Raw genomic sequence first — 22622 nt, 5'->3', positions numbered from 1 at the left:
TATACAGGGAAAATGAATAAAAAATATCTCCAACTAGCTCTCAGTGTTAAATGTTTAAAATTTTGGATTCTATTAGACTGAAAAAAAGTTTAAACGTAAGACAGAGAAATCTTACTTACTAACATCTGCTGAAGATCAATATATGCAGCTTCCAATCTGCGCTGGCAATCTGGAATCATCATCCGGGACTCTTGCAGGATCTCTGTCTGTAATGAGAATCTCTGTGAGACACACAGACACAGTAGACTTACGGGTGTTCATATGTGTGCCTTGGTAAATATCTAATGATTTAGAGGAATCAGAAAAATATTGCAGTTCTATTAAATGGTTCAATATTTCAAATTGTATCTCTTAGAACTTAGGGAAAAAAGACCAACACAGTCTAAAATCTACAAAGTATTAAGTTTTAGAACTAAATACTTTTGGTAATCATCTTCTCATGCTAAGTAAAAATTAACTGGAAAAGCTTTTCACAGAGCATTTATTTTAAAAGGCTATTTAAAATAAACTATTTCCCCTGCTGCCACAAAGCACCTTTATCCAAAAGGGGATCAGCTGGTTATATAAATATCTCCTGCATCTTTTGAGTAATAAAGAAAAACTGTGTGCAGATAATATCACATGGAGATAATTACTGCATAAAAAACGTTATTGAGTTATTGATCACATCGTGTGCACACTGCAGGAGGTTCTCACTGAAAGACAGAGGTAAAGAAAAATGAAAAACAAAGACCAGCAGGTTCATATTTTTGATGCTTATCATGCATAAAAAGTTATTACTTATCCTTGTGTTTCATTTTAGGAGAAAGATTATTCTCCCCATGCAGTTTGAGCCAAATTACCAATGTGGCACCCCTCTGAATCTGAACTTCTTGCCTATTCCTCCTCCTGAAGACAGACACTACAGAATTAAACACAGCAATATTTATTCTGGGGGATCTTTCTGGACTTCAAATTCACCATTCAAAGCAAGACTATAACACATAAAATCATAAAGGAAAAAAAAAGTCCAATCAATGACTGGGAAATCCAATCAATAAGTGAATAAATGAGTATCAGATGCTGAACCTCAAATAAGATTTTTACTTAAGGTAGTATTGAATAAACCTAAAGGAAGTTTTATTTCCTTAAATGATTCCCAGAAAGAGACACAGCGATCATTTAAATATTTACTTCCAAAAAATAATGTTTGGTTAAAATTTTCCAAAAAATAGGTACAAAATCTGAACTATTGCTAAGAAGATTATTTCATTTATGTGAAATAAAGACACAATTTAATGGTAATAATACTGTATTTCAGTAGAAACTTAAAATCCCAGTATCTTTCATTCCCCAAAGTTTTGTCATAGTGCACATTGTAAAAAAAATCAGAATTATAATATACCATTATATTTTCTATCCACCATCTATTTTCTCAGGTGCAAAGCTATTGGTGAATCTAAAACAGTTTTACAAGAAGGCACAGGTTGAAAATGTCAAACGTATGATTATGATTTTACCTTACAGCTGATCATATTATACCTACATATTTAATTACTGCCACTAAATTATTTTTGCGTGTCTGGTTAGTTTGAATATATATGAAAAATCAGCAACAGGAACATTTCACATTGGATGACTCATATTTCCTCTCCTATGGAATTCCCTTCACAACTTATAGGAATTAAATCCAAAAGCAGTGAAAATGTGTTATTTGCAGAAATTTTTTAAAAATAGTCACTAAAATGAACTTTGAACAATGTTATCCAAAATAACTTCTATTTATTATTCTACCTATTATTACAGAGAAAGAATCTTCAATTAGTCTACCAAAACAAGACTCAAACAGGGCCAAAGCTCAGTCTTTTCTATATACCACCCTAATTTGTTTAATAGGTTTCAATATGTCTATTAGATGTCAGGTATAAGGAGGTACAAAGACGAAAAAGAGGTTTCCGTCCTCTAATCCAGTATAGATGCATAGACATGAAAATAAACATCTGACACTGCCTCAAGAAGATCATGCCACCGGGAACCAAAGGAATGCAATAATGGTTATGCTCTAGAATCCATAAATCAAATCTCCATCAAAGCTATAAATCATATACTTTACTTGTAAAAATGAATTACAACTGTCAGGAATTTGAACAGTATGTGAGGTGTAATCATACAGTAAAGATACCCCCCAAATAAGTGAACTTAACTAAATAAACATTATCTTTCAAAGAGCTTCCCTAAGGGGGTTACATTCAAATGAATGGTGCCTGTTTAAAATATCCGAAAAACTGTCAGTTTAGTCTAATGTTGACTATGATGAGACTGAGGTTAAATCAAGATTTTGGCATACATTGGGAGATACAAGGAATCTATGGGAAACACAATAGGATGCAACCTACTGATGTCCAATAGTTTTTAAAACAAGTCTTTTGTGTTTTTTTTTTTGTTAGTTACTCAGGTAAAATGGAAGTTGGTAGGAGACTTGGCAAGACTCATATAACAATAAATAAACTGCCAAACCTAAAATCTAACCAATTTCCTTTATAGTCAAACATATATAAACTGGAAAAAAAATACCCCAATTGGCAGATCTTTATTTTTTCAGAAGAGAGTCCTGTGAAATAATCTGGTCAATGTCATTCAAGGTCTTAGGCTACTGTTCAATTGGCTATTGTTAGGCTATTGTTCAATTAGGCTATTGTTCCAGCTTCTTTAATGATCTGGATCATTTACCAGAAACTATCTATACCTACAGCTGTAATAATATATAGCCAATCTAATATTGCTACTGATGCCTCTGAAATTAATGGCAACTGATTTAGTTTGCTAGACTGAACTATATAGTAATACAGAGAGATTACTGAAACAATGGTTAAGACACTTATATAGTGGTAAAATGTTATGTGCTCACATGTCAAGAAATCCATTTGACTTATGTTTTGTGGCTATTGGTCAATGGTTAAGATTGTAACAAGAATCTAATGAGTCAGAAATAATTTGGGCCCTTAAATTCTAACATATCAATAATTACTTTAAATGTGAACGGTACTAGTAAAAAGACAAGAGATTCACAGACTAGACCCAACTATATGCTGTCTACAAGAAACTCACTTCAAACATAATGACATAAATAGAAAATAAAAGAATGGAAAAACATATCATAGAAACACTTTTAAATATTAATTCAAGAAATCAAGAGTGGGCCAGGCACAGTGGCTCATACCTCTAATCTTGCACTCTGGGAGGCCGAGGTGAGTAGATCACCTGAGCTCAGGAGTTTCCCGGTCTGAGCAAAGTTGAGATGCTGCCTCTACTAAAAATAGAAAAACTAGCCAAGACCAGCCTGAGCCAGAGCAAGACCTCATCTCTAAAAATAGCTGGGTGTTGGGGTGGGTGCCTGCAGTCCTAGCTACTTGGGAGGCTGAGGCAAGAGAATTGCTTGAGCCCAAGAGTTTGAGGTTGCTGAGATATGACACCATGGCACTCTAACGAGGGTGACAATGTGAGACTTTGTCTCCAAAAATAAAGAATGAATAATCAGCCAGGCTATGTGGCAGGCACCTGTATTTCCAGCTACTCAGTAGGCTGAGACAAGAGGATCGCTTGAGCCCAAGAGTTTGAGGTTGCTGTGAGCTATGACATCTCGGCACTCTACCCTAGGGTGACTGAATAACATTCTGTTTCAAAAAAAAAAAAAAAAATACAATAAACAAATAATCAATCAAAAGTTGTTATATTAATCTGGATGAAGTAGACTTCAGAGCAAAAACATCAGGGACAAAGACAGATGTTACATTATAAAATGAGCAATCTACTAAGAAAAGAGTGATCCTAAAATGTTTATGCACTATACAACAGAGCTTTGAAATACACAAAACAAAAAACTGATAGAATTGAAAGGAGAAACAGACAAATCCACATACATAGTCGGGGATTTCAGCATCCTACTCTAAGCAATTGATAGAAATATTAGACAAAAATCAGCAGACATAAAAAAAAAAAATCAATGTTCTATTTAAGAAAGAGAACACAAACACTTTTTAAGTGTCCATGAAAACATTTACTGCAGAAGACCATATCCTGGGTCAACTCCCCCCCACCCCCATCAAACAACAACAATGAACTCCCCCACACCAAAAAATAAAACAAAAGCCCCAACAAATTCAAATAACTGAAATTCCATGTAGTACATTTCCTGACTATAATGCAATAAAAGTGAAATAACAGAAAGAAGGGCGGCACCTGTGGCTCAACAGGTAGGGCGCCGGTCCCATATGCCAGAGGTGGCGGGTTCAAGCCCAGCCCCGGCCAAAAAAAAAAAAAGAGTTGGAAATGGAAATAACAGAAAGAAAATCTTCATTTAGAAATTAAACAACATATTTCTAAATAAACTATAAGTCAATAAGAGAGTCTCAAAGAAATACATAGATAAATGAAAATATAACATCAAATTTTATGGGATAAAGCTAAAGCAGTTCTTAGTGGGAAATTTATAGCACTAAATGCTTACATTAGGAAAAAGGAAAGGTCTAAAATTAATAATCTAAGTTTTTACTTCGAGAACTTAGAAGAGCAAATAAATCCCAACCAAACAGAAAGAAGGGAATATTAACAATAAGAGCAGAAATCAGTTAAATTAAAAACAGGAAAACAACAGAATAAGACTCAATGAACAAACAGCTGGTTTTCTTTTTATTTTTTTTGCAGTTCTTGGCCGGGGCCGGGTTTGAACCCAGCACCTCCAGTATATGGGGCTGGCGCCCTACTCCTTGAGCCACAGGCGCTGCCCAAAATATATAGTTCTTCTTTTTTTTTTTTAAAGGCTGGTTTTCTGAAAAGAAAAAAATTGATAACCATTTAGTACATAAAGTTAAAAGAGAAAATGAACAAATCATCAAAGGAAGACCCAAAAGAGAGGGTATCACTTCAGATCCTGCAACTATTAAAAGGAGAATAAAGAAATATAACAAATAATACTAAAATATTGCTCATTATGCTCACAAATTAACTTAGAAGAAATGGACCAACTCCTCAAAAACTATAAACTGAAATTCAACCAATAACTTAAATAACCTTAAAGTCATTAAAAAAGTAAAGTGATGAAAGTTTCTGACAACTCTTCAAGCCCCAAAGAGTTCACTAGAAAATCCAATCAAACATTTAAAGAAGAATGAAATGAAATGCTAATGAAAGAAATCAGACCCAAATAAATTGGAGAGATCTACCATGTTCATTGACTAGAAGTCTCAACACACAAAAGATGTCAATTTACTCCAAACAGATCAACAGGTTTAATGTAATTCTTATCAGAAGGTGTTTTACAGACATAGGCAAGCTTATTTAAAAATTTATATGAAAAGGTAAAAAAACTAGAATAGCTAAAACAACTTTTGGGGAAAAAGAGAATAAAGTAAGAAGATTCACTCTTCCTACCAGTAAGGCTTATTACACAGCTATAGTAATCAAGACAATGTGGTCCTGGTATAGGCACAGACAAAGATTAAAGACCAGAAGTACCAGAAGAGAGAATCCAAAAGTAGACCCACGCAAATACATCCATTTTTTTGGACCAAGGTACAAAGGCAATTCAATGGAGGAAAGACAGCCTTTTTGGCAATGCTGCTAGGTCAACTAGACATTCGTTGCCAAAAAGATGAATCTTGAACTAAACCCCATACTATTAAAAAAAAAAAAAATCACCTCAAAATGGATCTAGGCCTTAAAACACACAAAACCCCATAACTTTCAGAGAAAAATAAAAAATAAAATCCTTGGGACCTAGGACTAGCAAAGATACTTTTGACTTGAGACCAAAACTATGATTCATAAAAGGAATTAATGATATACTGAATGGTCTCAAAAGATTGTTGCTCAGTGAAAAGACCCTGTTAATAGGTTAAAAGGACAAGTTACACACAGAGAAATATTTGCAAACTACCTATTTGACAAAGTGCCCTTAGTTTAGAATATATAAAGAACTCAAAACTCAAAGGTACAAAAATGAAGCATCCAATTAGAAAGTGAACTAAAGACATGAACAGAGAGCAAGTAAGCACATGAAAAATTGTTCAACACTATCAGCCACTAGGGAAATGCAAATTAAAAGCAAAATGAGATTTCACAATATACCTAACATACAGGTGATGACTAAATGCTAAAATAAAAAAAAAATAGTGGTAACATTGAATGCTGGTGAGCACATGGAGAAACTTAATCATTTGCACATTATTGGTGGGAACGTAAAATGGTACAGCCATTCTGGGAAAGAGTTTGGCAATTTCTTTTAAAACAAAACTGTACTACTACAACCCATTGTATTCTACAACCCAATTGTATTCTTGGCCATTTATCCTAGAGAAATGAAAACATTCTTGTAAAAACTGTATTCAAATGTTCACGGCAGTTATTTTGTAACTGCCAAAACCCGGAAATAATCCAAACATTCTTCAATGGTTAAAATGTAGCACATCTGTACCATATTACCCAGGAATAATAAAAAGCAAACTACTGATAATGCTCAAAAACTTCAATGTACCTCAAGGGAATTATGCTGAAAAAGCAAATCTTAAAAGGTTATATACTGTATTTTGCCTTTTTTTTTGGCTGGGGCTGGGTTTGAACCCACCACCTTTGGCCTATGGGGCCGGTGCCTTACTCCGTTGAGCCACAGGTATTGCCCAAAAGGTTATATACTGTATATGCATGATTCCATTCCATGTTATGTGATGTACTTGAAACAGTGTAATTATTTCAGTTTTAGGGAGTGGAGAGAATGGGGCAGGTATAAAGAGGTAGCACAAAAGAGGCTTGTAATAGAATAGTTCTCCACCTTCATTGGTAGTTACACAGGCTACATGTGATCAAACTACAAATTAGCACAGTTACAAACAGTAAATTTTCTAGTGTACTGATGTCAATTTCATGGCTTGAATACTGTACTATAATTAAGGAAGATACTAACACTGGCGGATGAAGGATAAAGGGTATATGAGATCTCTCTGAATATGTACTGCAATTTCCTGCGACTCTGTAACAACAAAAAAAAGCCACTGTACTAACAGACCAACATTTGTAAACCTGAGTGTATACAACAAGAGATGAAAATACTTTCTTAGACAAATGAAAAGTTATTTTCCATATTTTTATTGTTGATTAAAAGAAAATCTGAGTATTTCTGGGAGAATAAGTCTATGAGAAAACCCTGGTCAAATTATTCTTTGTTAACTGAAACCTCCTATTATTTTTTGTATGTTAATGAAAAAAATTTCCCCTTAATTTGTAGGGAAAAGAAACAGTTTTGTGAGAAATCTTTGTCCAAAATTGTTCCAGTTTGTCTTACGACATTACTTCAGGAAAATAAGAGATGAGCCATGCCTCAGAAGAAATAACAGATAACGTTTGATTGTCATTATTGCTAATCATTTCTGCTCCATCCAGAATATCTTCACCAAGTGGGGACAAAACCTTTTCTGATTGGGGATTGGAAGTAGTGGAGACAAACAGGGACAGAAATAGAGAGCCAAATTTGGATAATATTTGAATGATAAGTTACATTGTTTAGCCTGAAAAGAAAAGGGCAACAAAGAGACTCTCACTGATTGGTATTTTGGCCTCAGCATCCTAAAACTTCTGCCTAACAGTTACCTATTTTTATTTATTTATTTAATTATTTTAATTTTTTGCAGTTTTTGGCCGGGGCTGGGTTTGAACCCGCCACCTCTGGCATATGGGGCCGGCGCCCTACTCCTTTGAGCCACAAGTGCCGCACCCAGTTACCTACTTCTTTTTTTTTTTTTTGTAGAGACAGAGTCTCACTTTATGGCCCTGGGTAGAGTGCCGTGGCCTCACACAGCTCACAGCAACCTCCAACTCCTGGGCTTAAGTGATTCTCTTGCCTCAGTCTCCCGAGTAGCTGGGACTACAGGCGCCCGCCACAACGCCTGGCTATTTTTTTGGTTGCAGTTCAGCCAGGGCTGGGTTTGAACCCGCCACCCTCGGTATATGGGGCCGGCGCCCTACCGACTGAGCCATAGGCGCCGCCCCCAGTTACCTATTTTTAAAAGAACCAAAATTAGATCTAGTCCAGGAGAGGCAATCTCCCCTGATGTTGGGCAACCAACTTCAGATAGTAGAGATAGACAGCATACTAAGAGATAGATAGCATCACAAGTGTGTATTTAAAACAGTCAGTTTAGAGAGTTAGGAAGGTCAAAGCAAAAGGGATGCAAGTGAGAGAAAAGCAAGATAATGAGAAGTGACTGAGGATGGCAGTTAGCTCAGAAGAGGAAGAAACCTAAGAAGTATACAGAACCTACAAAATATACCACTTGGATTCACTGATGTTTTCTATGAGAGGGGCACGGTATTAATGTCAAGAAACCATCACTGATCTTAAATCAGGAGAGAAGCAGTTTTTCTGGCAAAGCAACACCCACTGTATACAATAAAAAACGTAACTGGCCACAGTATAAGCTAGACAAAGGAAATTGAGAAAAGCATATATTTTGGGCTAAAGAAAAGTTTTTAGGAGACTGTGAAATAAAATCACAACCGACAACTATATACACTGCAAGCTAACAGAAGTGGCAAACAGAAAAATCTATTATTTTATTAATTAGAAATGGAATGGTATTTTTTAATATAAATGCTAGGTTGGCTATGAATCTAACAAAAAATGTCATAAACCATGACCCCTACGGTAAGAGAGTATTTTAACATGGCTGAGTATAGAAAGGATTTTTGAACAAAATGCTTTCCTTTTTAACATCCACATATATAGTCAATGATATAATTAGAATGGGCTAACATTTCAAAATAACAATTAGAACACAAGATTTAATAGTTAATTCTTACCTATTTAGTAATTTTTGAAAGATTATAAATAAAATGAAACAGGTTCTGTGATAACTGGAATATAATTTGTAAAATTTTATTTAGAAAGAAAATAGATTATTCCTCCACATTATATAATTTACAACTCCTAACTACACGGCTATTTTTAAAAACATTGGTGAGGAAAAGAACAGAGCAAGGAAAAAAACTAAATGATATCGCTAGCTACATGTCTAGAAAAATAAGCCTAATGGCATTCAAAAAGGACCTCAATGAAAGTATAAAGTTATATACTATGTTATAGTATTTTCTCACTAGGTAAGAGAAAACTAAATAGAAGACATTAAAGTGAGAGGTATAGAAGTAATATGTAAAATAATTTTAAGATCCAAAAAGTTACATTCCAAAAGGAAATCCTTATGAAGGGCAGTTTGTTCATAAGAAAGATATATCTATATACTTGCTTACTAATCCTCTCTCAATTTATGATTATCTGACACACAAATGGCCTTTACACACAAAAGTGCTACACCACAAATAGAGGAAGGCTCTCTTAGAAGCTCAAAAAAATAAGAAAGTTCTCTTCCTGGATAGCCAAAGGAAGAGGATGTTTCAGGTACCACTACATTCCTTTTGTAAAGCAAAAAGCCACTATCTATAGAAAATCAACTTTAAGTGATTAATTTTGCTGAATTAAGTCTGAGTTAAAGTGTGTATTACTACAAACTATAGTCTGGACCTCAGCTACTTGGGAGGCTGAGGCAAGAGAATTGCCTAAGCCCAGGAGTTGGAGGGTGCTGTGAGCTATGATGCCAAGGCACTCTACCGAGGGCAATAAAGTGAGACTCGGTCTCAAAAAAAAAAAAAAAAAGAAAAAGAAAGAAAACCACTGTGAGTTCACAAAGCAAATTTGAAAAAAAATTTTTTTTTTTTTTTTGGTTTTTGGCCGGGTCTGGGTTTGAACCTGCCACCTCCGGCATATGGGACCGGCGCCCTACTCCTTGAGCCACAGGTGCCGCCCAAATTTGAAAAATTTTTAAGCAAGTTCACATTCTGCTTTATCTTGATGTCGTCTGGATTTTATTTTAAATGCACTGGATACTGGATTTTAAGAGGAGGAGCAAGTGATCTGATACACATTTTAAAGAGAACTATTTAGCTATGGTAGCGGGGAAGGAAAAGAGGACGTCAAGAGTCAAAGAGGCATGTCAATTAGGAGGCTTTTGCAATTGCACAGGCAAGAGCTGATATGTGAACAGGACTAAAATAATGGCAATGGAGAGAAAACTAGAGGGAATAAGAAATAGGACTTGGTGAAATTAGATGTGGTCACTTCAAAGAGAAGTTGTAACGAAGGGATCCACTAAATTTTTGGCCTGAACATCTGAATGAGTGGAGGGACCAATTACTGAGCTGGGGAAAATAAGAGAAGGAATAGCTTTTGGGGTGGGTGGGTGAGTGGGTTAGGTTGGGTTGGGGGAAGATCAAGATTTTTTTTTTGGACACCAAAGAGACGTCAAGTAGGTGATTAGCTGGGTACGTGCATCTGCAGTGGTCAGACTCAGATTCATAATCTTAGGAGTCAATAGCACTAGAATGAGTTACCAAGTAAACAGGGATGCCGTTTTTTTGTTTTCTTGTTTTTAATGCTATGCCTAAAAGAATGTCTAGAACAGTGTTTGGCATTTAGCAGGTAGTTCAATAAATATCTATTTAATGAATAAATGAATGAGCATAAAGATGGCATTTAAGGCTATCAAGATGGTAAGCAACTACCTAGAGAGGAACTGCAGAAAGAATTTTTAAAAGTTAAAAAAAACTATATGTGTGTGTAGGAGGAGAGAAAGACTGAGTCAGCAAAGGAGGCTGAGAAACACTGGTAGTGAAATATGAGGAAAACCAGGAGGCTTTCCTGGTTTTGTAAGAGAGTATTTCAAGGAGAAAGAGGCCATTTGTGTCAAATGTTGTTGAGGTGTGTTAAGATGAGAAAAAAGAAGTGATGATAACATCACTGACAGTTATAACAAGGGTTAGGAGAAGGTAGGTAGGAGAAGTAGAATGAGCACCCTGGACATAAAAAATCTCAAAAGGCAAAGGAGAAAGGGCATGTTCAGGGAGCTAAAAGGCAGTAACCTAAGTGGTCCAGGTTGGGACTAGTAAGAGATGACATTAGATAAGCAGATGCCAAAATCAAAACGAGCCTTGTATGCAATGCTAAGGAGACAAAAATCTGTTACATGGACAAACATAAGAAGCCACTGAAAAGCACAATACATATTTTAGTTTTAAAAAATATTTGTGAAGCGCGGCGCCTGTGGCTCAGTGAGTAGGGCGCCGGCCCCATATGCCGAGGGTGGCGGGTTCAAACCCAGCCCCGGCCAAACTGCAACCAAAAAATAGCCGGGCGTTGTGGCGGGCGCCTGTAGTCCCAGCTGCTTGGGAGGCTGAGGCAAGAGAATCGCGTAAGCCCAAGAGTTAGAGGTTGCTGTGAGCCGTGTGACGCCACGGCACTCTACCCGAGGGCGGTACAGTGAGACTCTGTCTCTACAAAAAAAAAAAAAAAAAATTTGTGAATTTAAACACTTAAGAATATTTAATGTAAGATTAACCTATTTTTTATATTCAATACATAGAAATGGAGAGGCAGTATAGCTTAGTGGTTAAGAGTACAGTTTGTAAAGCCAGAATATGCTTGTATTCAAATCTCGGCTATGCCATTTAGCATTTGTGTGACCATGAGCATTATTTAACCAATAACTTCAGTTTCCTTACCTTTAAAGGCAGGTTTTAAAAGTAAAGTAGTAAAGAGAGCTGTTGTAAAGACTACAATAGTTAATATGGTATTCTGTAAACATTAGCTATTATTTATGACATAATTTTACCTGCTTTTTAATAGCATAATTTTCACCATCTTCAGCTCTCATTTTTTCAATCTTTTCTTCTTGTTGCTTCGCTTCCTTTTCATACATCACTTTTTCTTTGACCAATCTACAAATAAGCCAAAAATGTTTCAGAGAATCAGTTTTCTCTCTAGAGAATAAACTCTAAGAAAGAAAAAAAACTATATAAATACAAAGCATATTTATATCTAAAATAAATATACTAAATTGAGGGGGAAGGAAGAAAAATATTTTAGTCATAGATATAAGTAAAATACTCATGCTTGTTAAGTCCCACACCTACCTAAAATAACTGCAATCTATCGAAGTATGAAATTCCTAATTTTTAAAATAAAAACCATTCTATTATGTTTACAATGGGAAAACATTCAAAATTATTATGTACTAACATTTCTGTCATTTTTTTATTGCTATGTTTTCCAACCCTCTATTGTGTATCTGAAATAGCCTAATAGTAAAACTCAGCTTACTGGGGAAAAAAATTAGTATATTGCCTGAGAAATCCAAAACAAAGAAAGATTAGATTATTTTCCACCAAACCATTTGATACTTAATTTTATGCCAGATTTTTCTTGCACAAGGAGCTGGGATAGATAATTTAGACATGGTTCTCTTACAGACAAGTAGTGGGAAAAAAACTAATATAAATCTGAAATAAACTGGAAAATTGTCAACAATAAGGAATATTGCAATACAAAGTTTTACTGATTATTTCTTAAATAATCAAAATGCAATTAACCAACAGTTCAATCTACCCTAATAATAATAATAGTAAAATTAAAAGAAACTTGCGAGTGTATGATGCCCCATGATCATATCAATGTATACAGTTATGATTTAATAAAAAAAAAAAAAAAAGAAACTTGCTAGGTAAGGGTGGCAAATTGCTAGCATGCTTAAATGAAACTTAAAGATGGTTTTGCTTAACTCACAATGTTAAAAAGAATTTTTCTTTTTTATTTCAGATTGATATGTGAGTACAAATGTTTAGGCTACATTGTTTTCTCTTCCAAGGTAAAGTTAAAGTTGCAGTTCAACCAGGAGGTGTGCTGTCTACCCCAACATTGTGCACAGGAGGTAAGAACTTGCCAATCATCCTCCCACCTCCCCATGCCATTTCCCTCCTCCCCCAACCCCTTCATTAGAAAATACTTGTGTTTTTCTTTCACGTGGATGTGTAGTTGTCTGCATATTGGTTTCGTATTAGTAATGAGTACACTGGATACTTGCTTTTCCCATTCCTATGATACTTCACTAAGAAAAAATGTTTCAACTCTATCCAGGTAAATATAAAAAGAATTTTTAATAAGTTGTGTTGCTACATTAAACAGCTGGGAGATCCGATGTATAAATCTGATGTCTGGCTTCTCTTGGATGTTTTCATCAGGTAACGCAGGAGCTGCATTCCCACTAATGGCTGGAGCTAATGGGGTGACTGACTAGTGTTTAGTTTAGATGGGTCAAGTGCTTTTCACTTAGCCCCAATTCATGTAACTCCCTGTTTTCTAAATACTTGGGTGTCATACTTGGCCGCTGTAAACATTTGAGTTTGGGGTTTCTATGCTGGAGTATCTTGCATGTTACCAATGCAACAATGTTGTTACTATTGCTTTTAATTATCATTATTAATATTATTTTTCAGAACATCGAAGACATGCAGAAATCACTGGATTAGCAATGAGATTTTCAATATTTCTAAACCTAGTAGGTTACTAAACTCCCCTAGTAATGAAAAGTATAGGCTATCAAAGAAAGGCCCATTCCATAACATCCTGCAAGCAAACTATGGCTAGGGAAGAAAATCTAGTCTGCCATTTGTTTTTATATGATCTAAGAGCTACAAATGGTTTTTACATTTTTAAATGATTAAAACTTTGGTGATGTGACTACCTAAATTTTCTACTTTTTTGCAGAGACAGGGTCGTACTATGTTGCCCAGACTAGTCTCCAAGTCCTGGAGATCCTCAAGTGATCCTCCTATTGTTATGTTTGGAAGACGTGAGTGAAATTATAGAGAATATGTTAGTATACTGAGGCTAAATTGAGTGTAGGGTCTTTTATTAGCCAGTGGTTAAGAGTAGGCTATGCCTAAAGGTCTTTTGACTTCTAGAAGTGGGGGAGTAAGGTTTTATATTATGTTTTTAGTTGGAAGGGGGTCTTTAGGAGTAAAGTGGAATTTACAGAAGTAGAGTTTGTAAAATTAAATTTATAGGGTAGGGGTTTGGGTGGTTACAAGAGGGGTTGGGTGTTGTATAAAGATAGGAATGTAGTTTTACAAGGTTTTATAAGGTTTTGTAACTTTAATTTTTCTGTTTTTGAAGGTTGTGTTTGCTCAAATGGTTAGCTCAGCTAAGTAAAGGGAAGGGGCGGCATCTTGAAACTGTCACAAGTCAGCTTTAGTTCTTTTCACAAAATGGGGTCATTCTGGCATCACACTGTCTTAGACTCTCAAAGTGCTGGGACTATAGGTGTTTAGTAACCATTGTGCTGAGCTCATATCATATTCTTAATCTTCACACATATAATAACTTATGGAAAACTAAAAATCATTTTTAAAATCAATCAAAATCTCATTGCTCTAATTACTACTGATCCAAAATGCATAAGTCTAAACTCCAAAAAGGAAAAAAACAGAGGAAAGCTTTTATTAAGTTTGACACAGATTCATATGATAGCAAAGTATGACTTCAAATAGTTATAAATAAAATATTTATACACTGCAGAAATATTAATGTATTTGATTACAGAGTACTTCTCTAGATGTTGTTATATAAATGTACATATTACTATTCTAAAAAACTTAGAATTCAGAAACACATGGGTCCAAGAGATTATTGTTCTGTATAACATTTTGAATATTTTCTACTAGTCTTTTTCTCTCAACATGTGTGTGAAAATTTATATTTAGAAATGTAAAATAAAAGAAATATAAATCATTTCCAATGTCATTAAATGCTCTTTGACAATATAGCCATTTATACTGTAAAGCATTTCACAGTGCCAAGATGACAGCATAGTGAAGTATTATCCTATTGGATATTCAAGCTGTTCCTGTATGATAAATAATAATGTGATGAACATCCCTACCTATAAATTTTACAGACATAAAATATTTTCATACTGCAAAATATTTAAAATATAGTGATGTGAAATTAGATTAACCCCTTTTCCAGTCAACCAGTGATTTACTAATATTTCCTTTTCCTACTAATGTGATAAGCCACCTTTGTCATTAGTTATTGATAAACCATAAAATATAAATATTCACGTAATCTACTCCTATTTTAACCTAGATTTGATATTTTATTTTAATCAAAGAAAATGTGTGCCAGATTCTACTATTTAAACATTAACACTCATATTTAAACTTACCCTTAAAGAAATGTAAAATTAAAAAGAGAAAAACTAGAAAACTGACACTGAGAGAAAAGAAGATAAATCTGATAGGTTCATTACAACCAACAGGAATTGTAGATAATAGAGAAAAAGGCAGGGGATAAATTCTTTTTTAAGGAAAAAAAAAAAAAAAAAAAAAAAACTTCCCAGAGGGAAAATAATTGCAATCTTAATTGAAAAGGCTTCATAAATGCCAAGTAGTATCAATGAAAAAAACCCACACCTATCAACATCAAGGATTTCCAGAGCTACATGAAAATAGAAGCTTTCAAAAAAATAAACAGGCCATCTATATAAAAGGAAGAAGAATTAGACTGACGTTATATTTCTCATTAATGACACTATTAGATATCAGATGATGGCCCAATCTCTTCAAAGTTCTGAGAGAAAATGATTTATAACCTAAATTTATAATTATAATAATGCATGAAGGAAAAAGTCATTAGCTCACTTAGTAATTATTTATTGAGAGGCTACTATGTGCTAGGAATGATTTTATGCACTAAGGATACAGCAGTAAACAAAACTACAAAAATCCCTGACCTATGGCACTTTTCAGTGGGGAAAGACAGACAAATAAATTTAAAGTAGGAGGGCCAGGATGGTTTCTTTGAGAAAAGAGTACTTGAGTTAAGATCTGAAAAAGGCAGTAAGTTCTGGGAACAACTGATGAAAGAAGTTATAGGTAAAGGGAACTAATTTTAGCTATACAAAAACTCAAAAATTCATAGTTTATGTCCCCTTTCTGAAAAATTTACTTAAAAATGTACCTCAAAAAATTGAAGATGAAAATCAAGAAAAGAAGCCATCAGACCAAGAAGCCAAAGTCAACACAAAGTAGTAGACTAATGAAGGAAAAAAATGTCCCAAGATTAAAACTGTGCCTGGAAAACAATCAGTTTAAATAAAAAATCTTAGTGTGGGCTCTTTAAGAAGAATGAAGGAATGAAGACACTGAGTTAGAAGGGAGAAGATACTTATGATATGATAAATAAGTAATGTGTTTTTCTTCTCAATTATAAAAGTTAAATGCCAATTAGAAACTCCAGGATCCTTCCCCCTCAACACACAAACACAAATGGTTATAGTTGTGACAGGGAGCAATTAATGAAAATGAGAACCCATTTAACCTGGATTTATAAGAACAGTCTCCTTTGGGCAGCACAGGACCCATGAGAATGAAATGTAATCCTATACTATACATCTTATTTAAAATTATGTAAATATAATCCATTTACTCATTTTCAACTTCTAGAATAGACCTATGCGCAAAAAGCTTTCTCCATTTGTTTGAACCACAGTAGAACCTCCATAAATTGACCGCCTACCTCCCTACACTGACCTCCTCAAGTTGACAAGTTTTCAGACTGGACATGCACCACATGTGCATATCAGTACAGCAGGCCTAGTTCCTTATGCTGACTACCTCTGTGTGTTGACCAGCTTGTTACAGTCCCTTGGGTGGTCAATTTATAGAGGTTCTATTGTTTTTAAAGTTAGTTTAAAAACTAAGAAATGTCTACCAAAGTTTTCTCATTGAAAACCATGTTGTAAGCGGTGGCTAGGCTAAGACGATCCCTGGTCAGCTAATAAAATTTAGCATTTTATAAAAAATATATCAATATCTATGTTATCAATTCCTTGTATTAAATCCCTCTGTTTGAAATCTCTAGTATGACTTCCTTTTTCTTGATATGGCTCTTCTCTACTGATAAACTCTCCTGTCTCTGAAGAAATAAGCAATACTTTTGAGATTTGTATTGTGCGAGAGATGAAGGAAAAGAAAACATTTATACTGAAGGCCAAATATGAACAGATCTCTTAGAGAACTTTACTGCATTTAATACTTACAACCCTATTTTAAGTAGTAGTATCTCCATTTTATAGTGTCTTATTAATTATTCCTCTCCACAATGCTTTTAAAAGGGTCATTAGTTAAAACAGAACTTAAGACATCAGTATTTCAGAAATAAATAAAACCTATGCTACTGTATTTCATGAAACGAGTCCAAAAATGATACTACTAATGAAAATTAAACTAATGACAAACACTGATGAAAGGTATTAGGTTGGATGAATAACTTTTGATTTTTTTTTAGCATTTCCAATGGCCACTGCCTTATTTGCTCTCCCAAAATGTGCTGTTTAGTGAAGTTCAACAGTTACAATTCAAGAAAAGATTGTCACAATATTGGTACCTCATGAAACATGACATATAATAGATTTAGAAAAAAGGCTAAACCATTCATGATAAGCTAAAATTAAAGTATGATAATAAAAGTAGCTAACACATAGTGATCACTTACTATGAGCCAAGTCTTTAATTCTCAAAACAAACATAAAGTACTACTATTATTCTCATTTTAGTAATAACTGAAATTCATAGAGCTTCAATAGCTTGTCCAAGTTCTCAATTTGTTAAGTGCCCAAGGACTGTTTCATTCTAAACTCCATACCCTTAGCCACTACTGATGCACCTTTTAAAAAATAGTAATTCTCAAACATTTGAACACATAAAAAAGTTTAAATGGGCTCAATTAGAGCAGGCATTGTTAACTGCGTATTGAGCGGCTATTCCTCCACTTCTTGCCAACTCTATACAATTTCGTTTATGATTATCCAAGAAGTCATGTCCTTCAAAGGAAGAAGCTAATCATAACGGTCCTACTCCCTTTGCCAAGTGATAGTTTAGGCATGTGCAAGTGACCCAATTCTGGCCAAAGCTACAAAGACTCTAAACTGTAACTTTACAGGAGAATAGTAAGTAGCCGGATAATAATGTCTATAAACTATATAGAATTATGGGGGTAAGATGTATAATGGTGCTACAAAGAAAACCAGGGAAAGTATATCCACTTACAACTTGGATGTAGGGGGAAAAAAATCTACTCATCTGGGAAACTGTAAGTGAATTGCATTAATTAAGAATTCTCACTAGTTCCTTAGTGGGGAGAAATGAAGGGTAACATCAGAATCTGATGATTTAGTGCTTGTGGCTTATAGTAAAATGCATATAGTGTTAGTTATTATCAGTGAGTTTTAGTCATTTTCTACTAATCCTTTTGTGGCCAATATAAAGTCCCAAGTGACATTTTCCACTATTTCCAAGCTTCATCTGATAATTAGTTAACATTCTGGGGGTCAGCAAAACTAAGGAAGACCCGCTACAGTATACTGCCTTACCAAAATTTAAAGTGTACTATATTCAGAAATATATAAGATGAAATGGGGCTGGAGGTGTTGCTTATTCTGAGTGGAATGGCTCCTCTCCTTATCTCTTCCTCCAAAGCATTCTTCAAAACGTAACTCGAAGGTCCTTGTCTTCTAGGAGGACCACTCTACCACCAACCCTACCACTCTCCCAAGCTGACACTGTGGGTCTTACGGATGGATTTTCATAGCATATTTATTTCTATTATCACAAAAGGTTGAAATTTTGCCTACTTTCACATTTGCAAGTGAATGCCCTGTCTCATACAAGCACCTAGCAGATTATGTGCCCCACCATATGTTTACCTAATGAACTGACAATTATCCTCCCAGGTAAGCAGGGCAGCTATCGTCATCCTTATTTTCAAATGAGAAACTGTAATTATAAGAAGTGTATTTTTTGCCATACCATGTTATCTCATGTTTAAAGTAAATAAAACAACTTTCAAAATTTAAATTTATTTTATCTGTTCCCAAAGTAAAATTATTCCATGGTTAAAAACTTGAATATCACAACTCTACTCTGAAAAGGCAATCCACCACATCTATACACATTTCTATTTCCAGCCACTCAGTTCCCACCACTGAAATCGACATATTATCAGTTTTTTGAGTATCCTAAATGAAAGAAAAATGAATGTTTAATTTGATGATATTTACTACCTGACAGTCTCGCAGTACCCATTAATTAATCCACTAAACTAGAAATGGTTCAAATTCTATTAACTGCTCAAGTAGAATATATGCTTTAATTAATTTTAGTAAATATTAGATAAGACATATTTTATATAAACAGCTAAAATGATAAATGCCAAATATGAAATCAATATCACTTTTTTCAATACTATAAATCTCAAGGATTAACAAATGAATAAATCTTAGAAATTAAAATTTAAAATGCACACAAAAAAGTAATTTTTTCACTAATTCTCAAAACTGTCCTTAAGAGGTCCCTTGAAGGTTCGGAAATGTCAGTGAGATCATAAAAGTGCATTCTTACTGAAAGGGCAATAGAGAAGAGGTTCTGCTTCAGTTTACTTGCAAACGCAACAGCACCTCCCACAGCTGCTTCATCTCCATACAAAACACTCTGACAGTTTTAATTATCACCTAACATCACAAATCTCTCTGTACATTTGACTTTTTATCCTCTGTCCAGACGCATATATCTAAATGCCTTTGTAACATCTTTATTTAGACATCCCACCAGCAACTGAAGCAGGTTAAAAACTGAGCTAATCGTCATCCCTCTCTAAAACGATACCCTTCCAAACTTGAGCTGTCAATATTGTAATCACACTCTCAATTTTACAACCTTTGTGCTATCATTCACTAGAAACATCTCGCGGTTATTGGTTTGGCTAAGTCTGAGAAGGACAGAAGGAAGTACAGGAGGACAGATAGGGGAAAAGTCCTTCATGTGAGGGTTTTTTGTTGTTGTTAATACGACCGTACTGCATATAAAGCAGGATTGGCTGGTGAGTAGTTCATGGAAAAAAGAGCTAAATTGTCTGAAAGCTCAATATGAACCAAGAGTGTGATGCAGTTACTTGGAAAAAAAAAAAGTCACTTTGTCTCTGACAAGTTTAGATGCATTAAAAGCAGCACCTAATAGGTAAACAGTACTACATTGGATGAACAGTATCTGTATTATTATTATTTATAATTTACTTAAATTGTTATACATAACTTATATGCAAAAGGGACTTAAGGCAGTATCTGAAAGAGGACACACTGGCAAACTAGAAAATTAGCAGAGGAATATTTAACACCATCATTCTACTCTGTGAAATAGCTGTTTATGTAAAACATTCAGAGATTATAGGATATGTATATGTAGTTATTCCAAACTAATATAGATTATCATAATACTTGAAACAGGCAAAGAAAATGCCATTTGATACAAATAACTAGCTGATGACTGTCACTTCTCATAAATAGTAAGTTAGCTTCAGTTAGAATATCTGAATTTTATCAAATTATAAAATAAACCCAATTTAATAATGTTGCCTATAGTAAATATTCTTGGTGACCCATCAACTCAGGGTCTATTCTTTAAATTACTGATCAGAAAATATGGGAGGAGAATCTCAGATTTCTTAGTTGGACAATTCTAGGCCTTAGAGAGCTTAGGGCTTTGGGATTATTAGTGTTACACAGAGGCACTTTGATGCGTAATGTGTTTAATCTGTATATTGTGCTAAGATTTGTTCATTAGGTCAAAATGGTTTGAGAAGTAGCATGTATGAAGACTTCTATTTTCATATTATTGATAACTGAGGTCTTAAGTTCTTTTATACCAAAGAATGGCAATGTAATCATTAACTATTAATTCCCGTTCAGAAAACTTTTGAGAGAGTTGCAAATAATTTTCACCCTATATTCCTATCTAATGGTACACACATACAGTCACTTGGTGTATGTTAAAGAACTCGCTTTTGATGTACATTTATTTTGTACTTTGCCACATGTAAAACACCAGTTTTTTTGTAACTCACTCCAAATTTTCAAGTCCTTAACTGCTTAATTACTACTTTTACCTAATAACTGGTAAAAGTACTTGATACAGAGCTGTACTTGACACAATTTTAACAACTAGCAAATCTGGTTAAAAACTCAATATAATAAAAAATTTCTTAATTATTCTAAGATTAGATTGGTGATTCCTAAAAACTCTGAAGCCCTCCAAATTTTTCTTGTCTAAGTCACCAAAATTAAAGTCTGTAGTTTACAAAAAATTTGTATTACATCAAATATTCCATCTTTTATTCTTCAAACATTTAGAGTAAAACTGTCATTTTACAGCCTGACTTTATGAATTTGTCAGTAAGCAGTTTTTAAAACGTTGCATTTGCACACATGATTACTACCGTTAGCTTTTGTCCCATTAACAGTATGTGTTAACACTGAAAAACATGTAAACTTCAAAACTTTATCTTAAAAAAATAGAAGAATATATAAATCATGTCATTTATGGTATGTTCAAGAGTATCACAGCTTTTTGGAAGTTATTGTTCTACACTGTCTTCCTGAACTATTTCAGATGAATTATTTGGAAGAATCTTTCAGGATCCTGATTCAGTGGATAAACTACCATGACTATTATAAAAACACACATCTGTGACAAATATCCCTTTCTCTAGTCAACCTAAAAAACCCAAGCAATAACTGCTGGGATGGCAAGCTGACTCAAACTTGCATCTAGCTATGGGGGGAAAAAAGCTATCCTTTAATTGAACATGTAAAAATAATCAAACTGCCACTTTTCAAATGTGGTTAATAATTACTTTTACAGAAGAAAAAGGAATACTTTTCCAAGAGATGTAAACAGATGAAGTGAAAATAAAAAGGAGTTTGTGAACAAATAAAGCTTGGGAAATATTGCATATTCTATTCCTCTCTTACAGTCACAAAGGATAGCTTTTGACTAATCTTACAATAAAGAAACATACTAAATTTTATTTAATTCAGTCCTTCACAAAGTAATTTGAGCACAGAACACTTTTTCAACATACCTTATTAAGATCTAGTAAATCAAAGCCAGGCGTGATGGCTCACGCCTGTAATCCTAGCACTCTGGAAGGCCGAGGCAGGTGGACTGCTTGAGCTTAGGAGTTCAAGACCAGCCTGAGCACAAGCAAGACCTCGTCTCTACTAAAAATAGAAAAATTAGCTGGGCATTGTGGTGGGAGCCTGTTGGCCTAGCTACTTAGGAGACTGAGGGAAAAGGATCACTGGGTCCTAGAGTTTGAGTTGCTGTGAGCTATGATGATGCCACAGTATTCTACTCAGGCTGACAGCATATACTCTTGCCTCCAAAAAAAAAAAAACAAAACTAGTGATCAGAGTCTACAGAACACCAACTTGGAATACAAATATGAGTAATAATCGAAATTCTGATTAAAGTAACTGATAGATTTTTATTTCTAAATTTCTAAAATATATTTTTATACTATATTATATACAAAATAACCTATTCAAAATTTCCAGTTTACAGAAATAAAATATTACATTAATTATCAATATAGATAAACAAGTATATCCCTTTGTATGTTAATATAATTAATATTAAATGACAATTAACTTTATAATTGCCCTACCATTTAAAAAAATTTAACATGCATATAGCTAATACAAAGTAGCTAGCTATTCTACCTTGAGATATTATTAAGAAAAATATTTAGTTTGAAAAATTATATAGTAATATTGTAATAACTGACAAAAAATTTTTAAAAACCAATCCAGTTTTTCCTATTGCAAGTTTATTTCATGCAGTTACCTTACATATGGTATCTGAATGGCAATAAA

At 34.2% G+C, this 22622-nt stretch overlaps 1 protein-coding gene across 2 annotated transcripts in view; it reads right to left on the bottom strand.

Moving 5' to 3' along the window:
• Positions 1 to 22622, bottom strand: part of TBCA (tubulin folding cofactor A) — a 63513-nt gene that overhangs the window by 1880 nt on the left and 39011 nt on the right. The window contains exons 2-3 of one of the 2 annotated variants that reach the window (XM_053588031.1): positions 11691 to 11796; positions 120 to 206 (exon numbers count right to left, since the gene is read on the bottom strand). In XM_053588031.1, the coding sequence (XP_053444006.1) occupies positions 120 to 206; positions 11691 to 11796 (193 nt within the window). The remainder of the gene's footprint in view (positions 1 to 119; positions 207 to 11690; positions 11797 to 22622) is intronic. The other variant, XM_053588041.1, reaches the window with a different exon arrangement.

This window comes from Nycticebus coucang, chromosome 1, assembly GCF_027406575.1.
Source record: "Nycticebus coucang isolate mNycCou1 chromosome 1, mNycCou1.pri, whole genome shotgun sequence".
NCBI classification, from domain to species: domain Eukaryota; kingdom Metazoa; phylum Chordata; class Mammalia; order Primates; family Lorisidae; genus Nycticebus; species Nycticebus coucang.
Note: the sequence above shows the minus strand (reverse complement) of the source record. Positions and strands in the feature narration are given on the sequence as shown.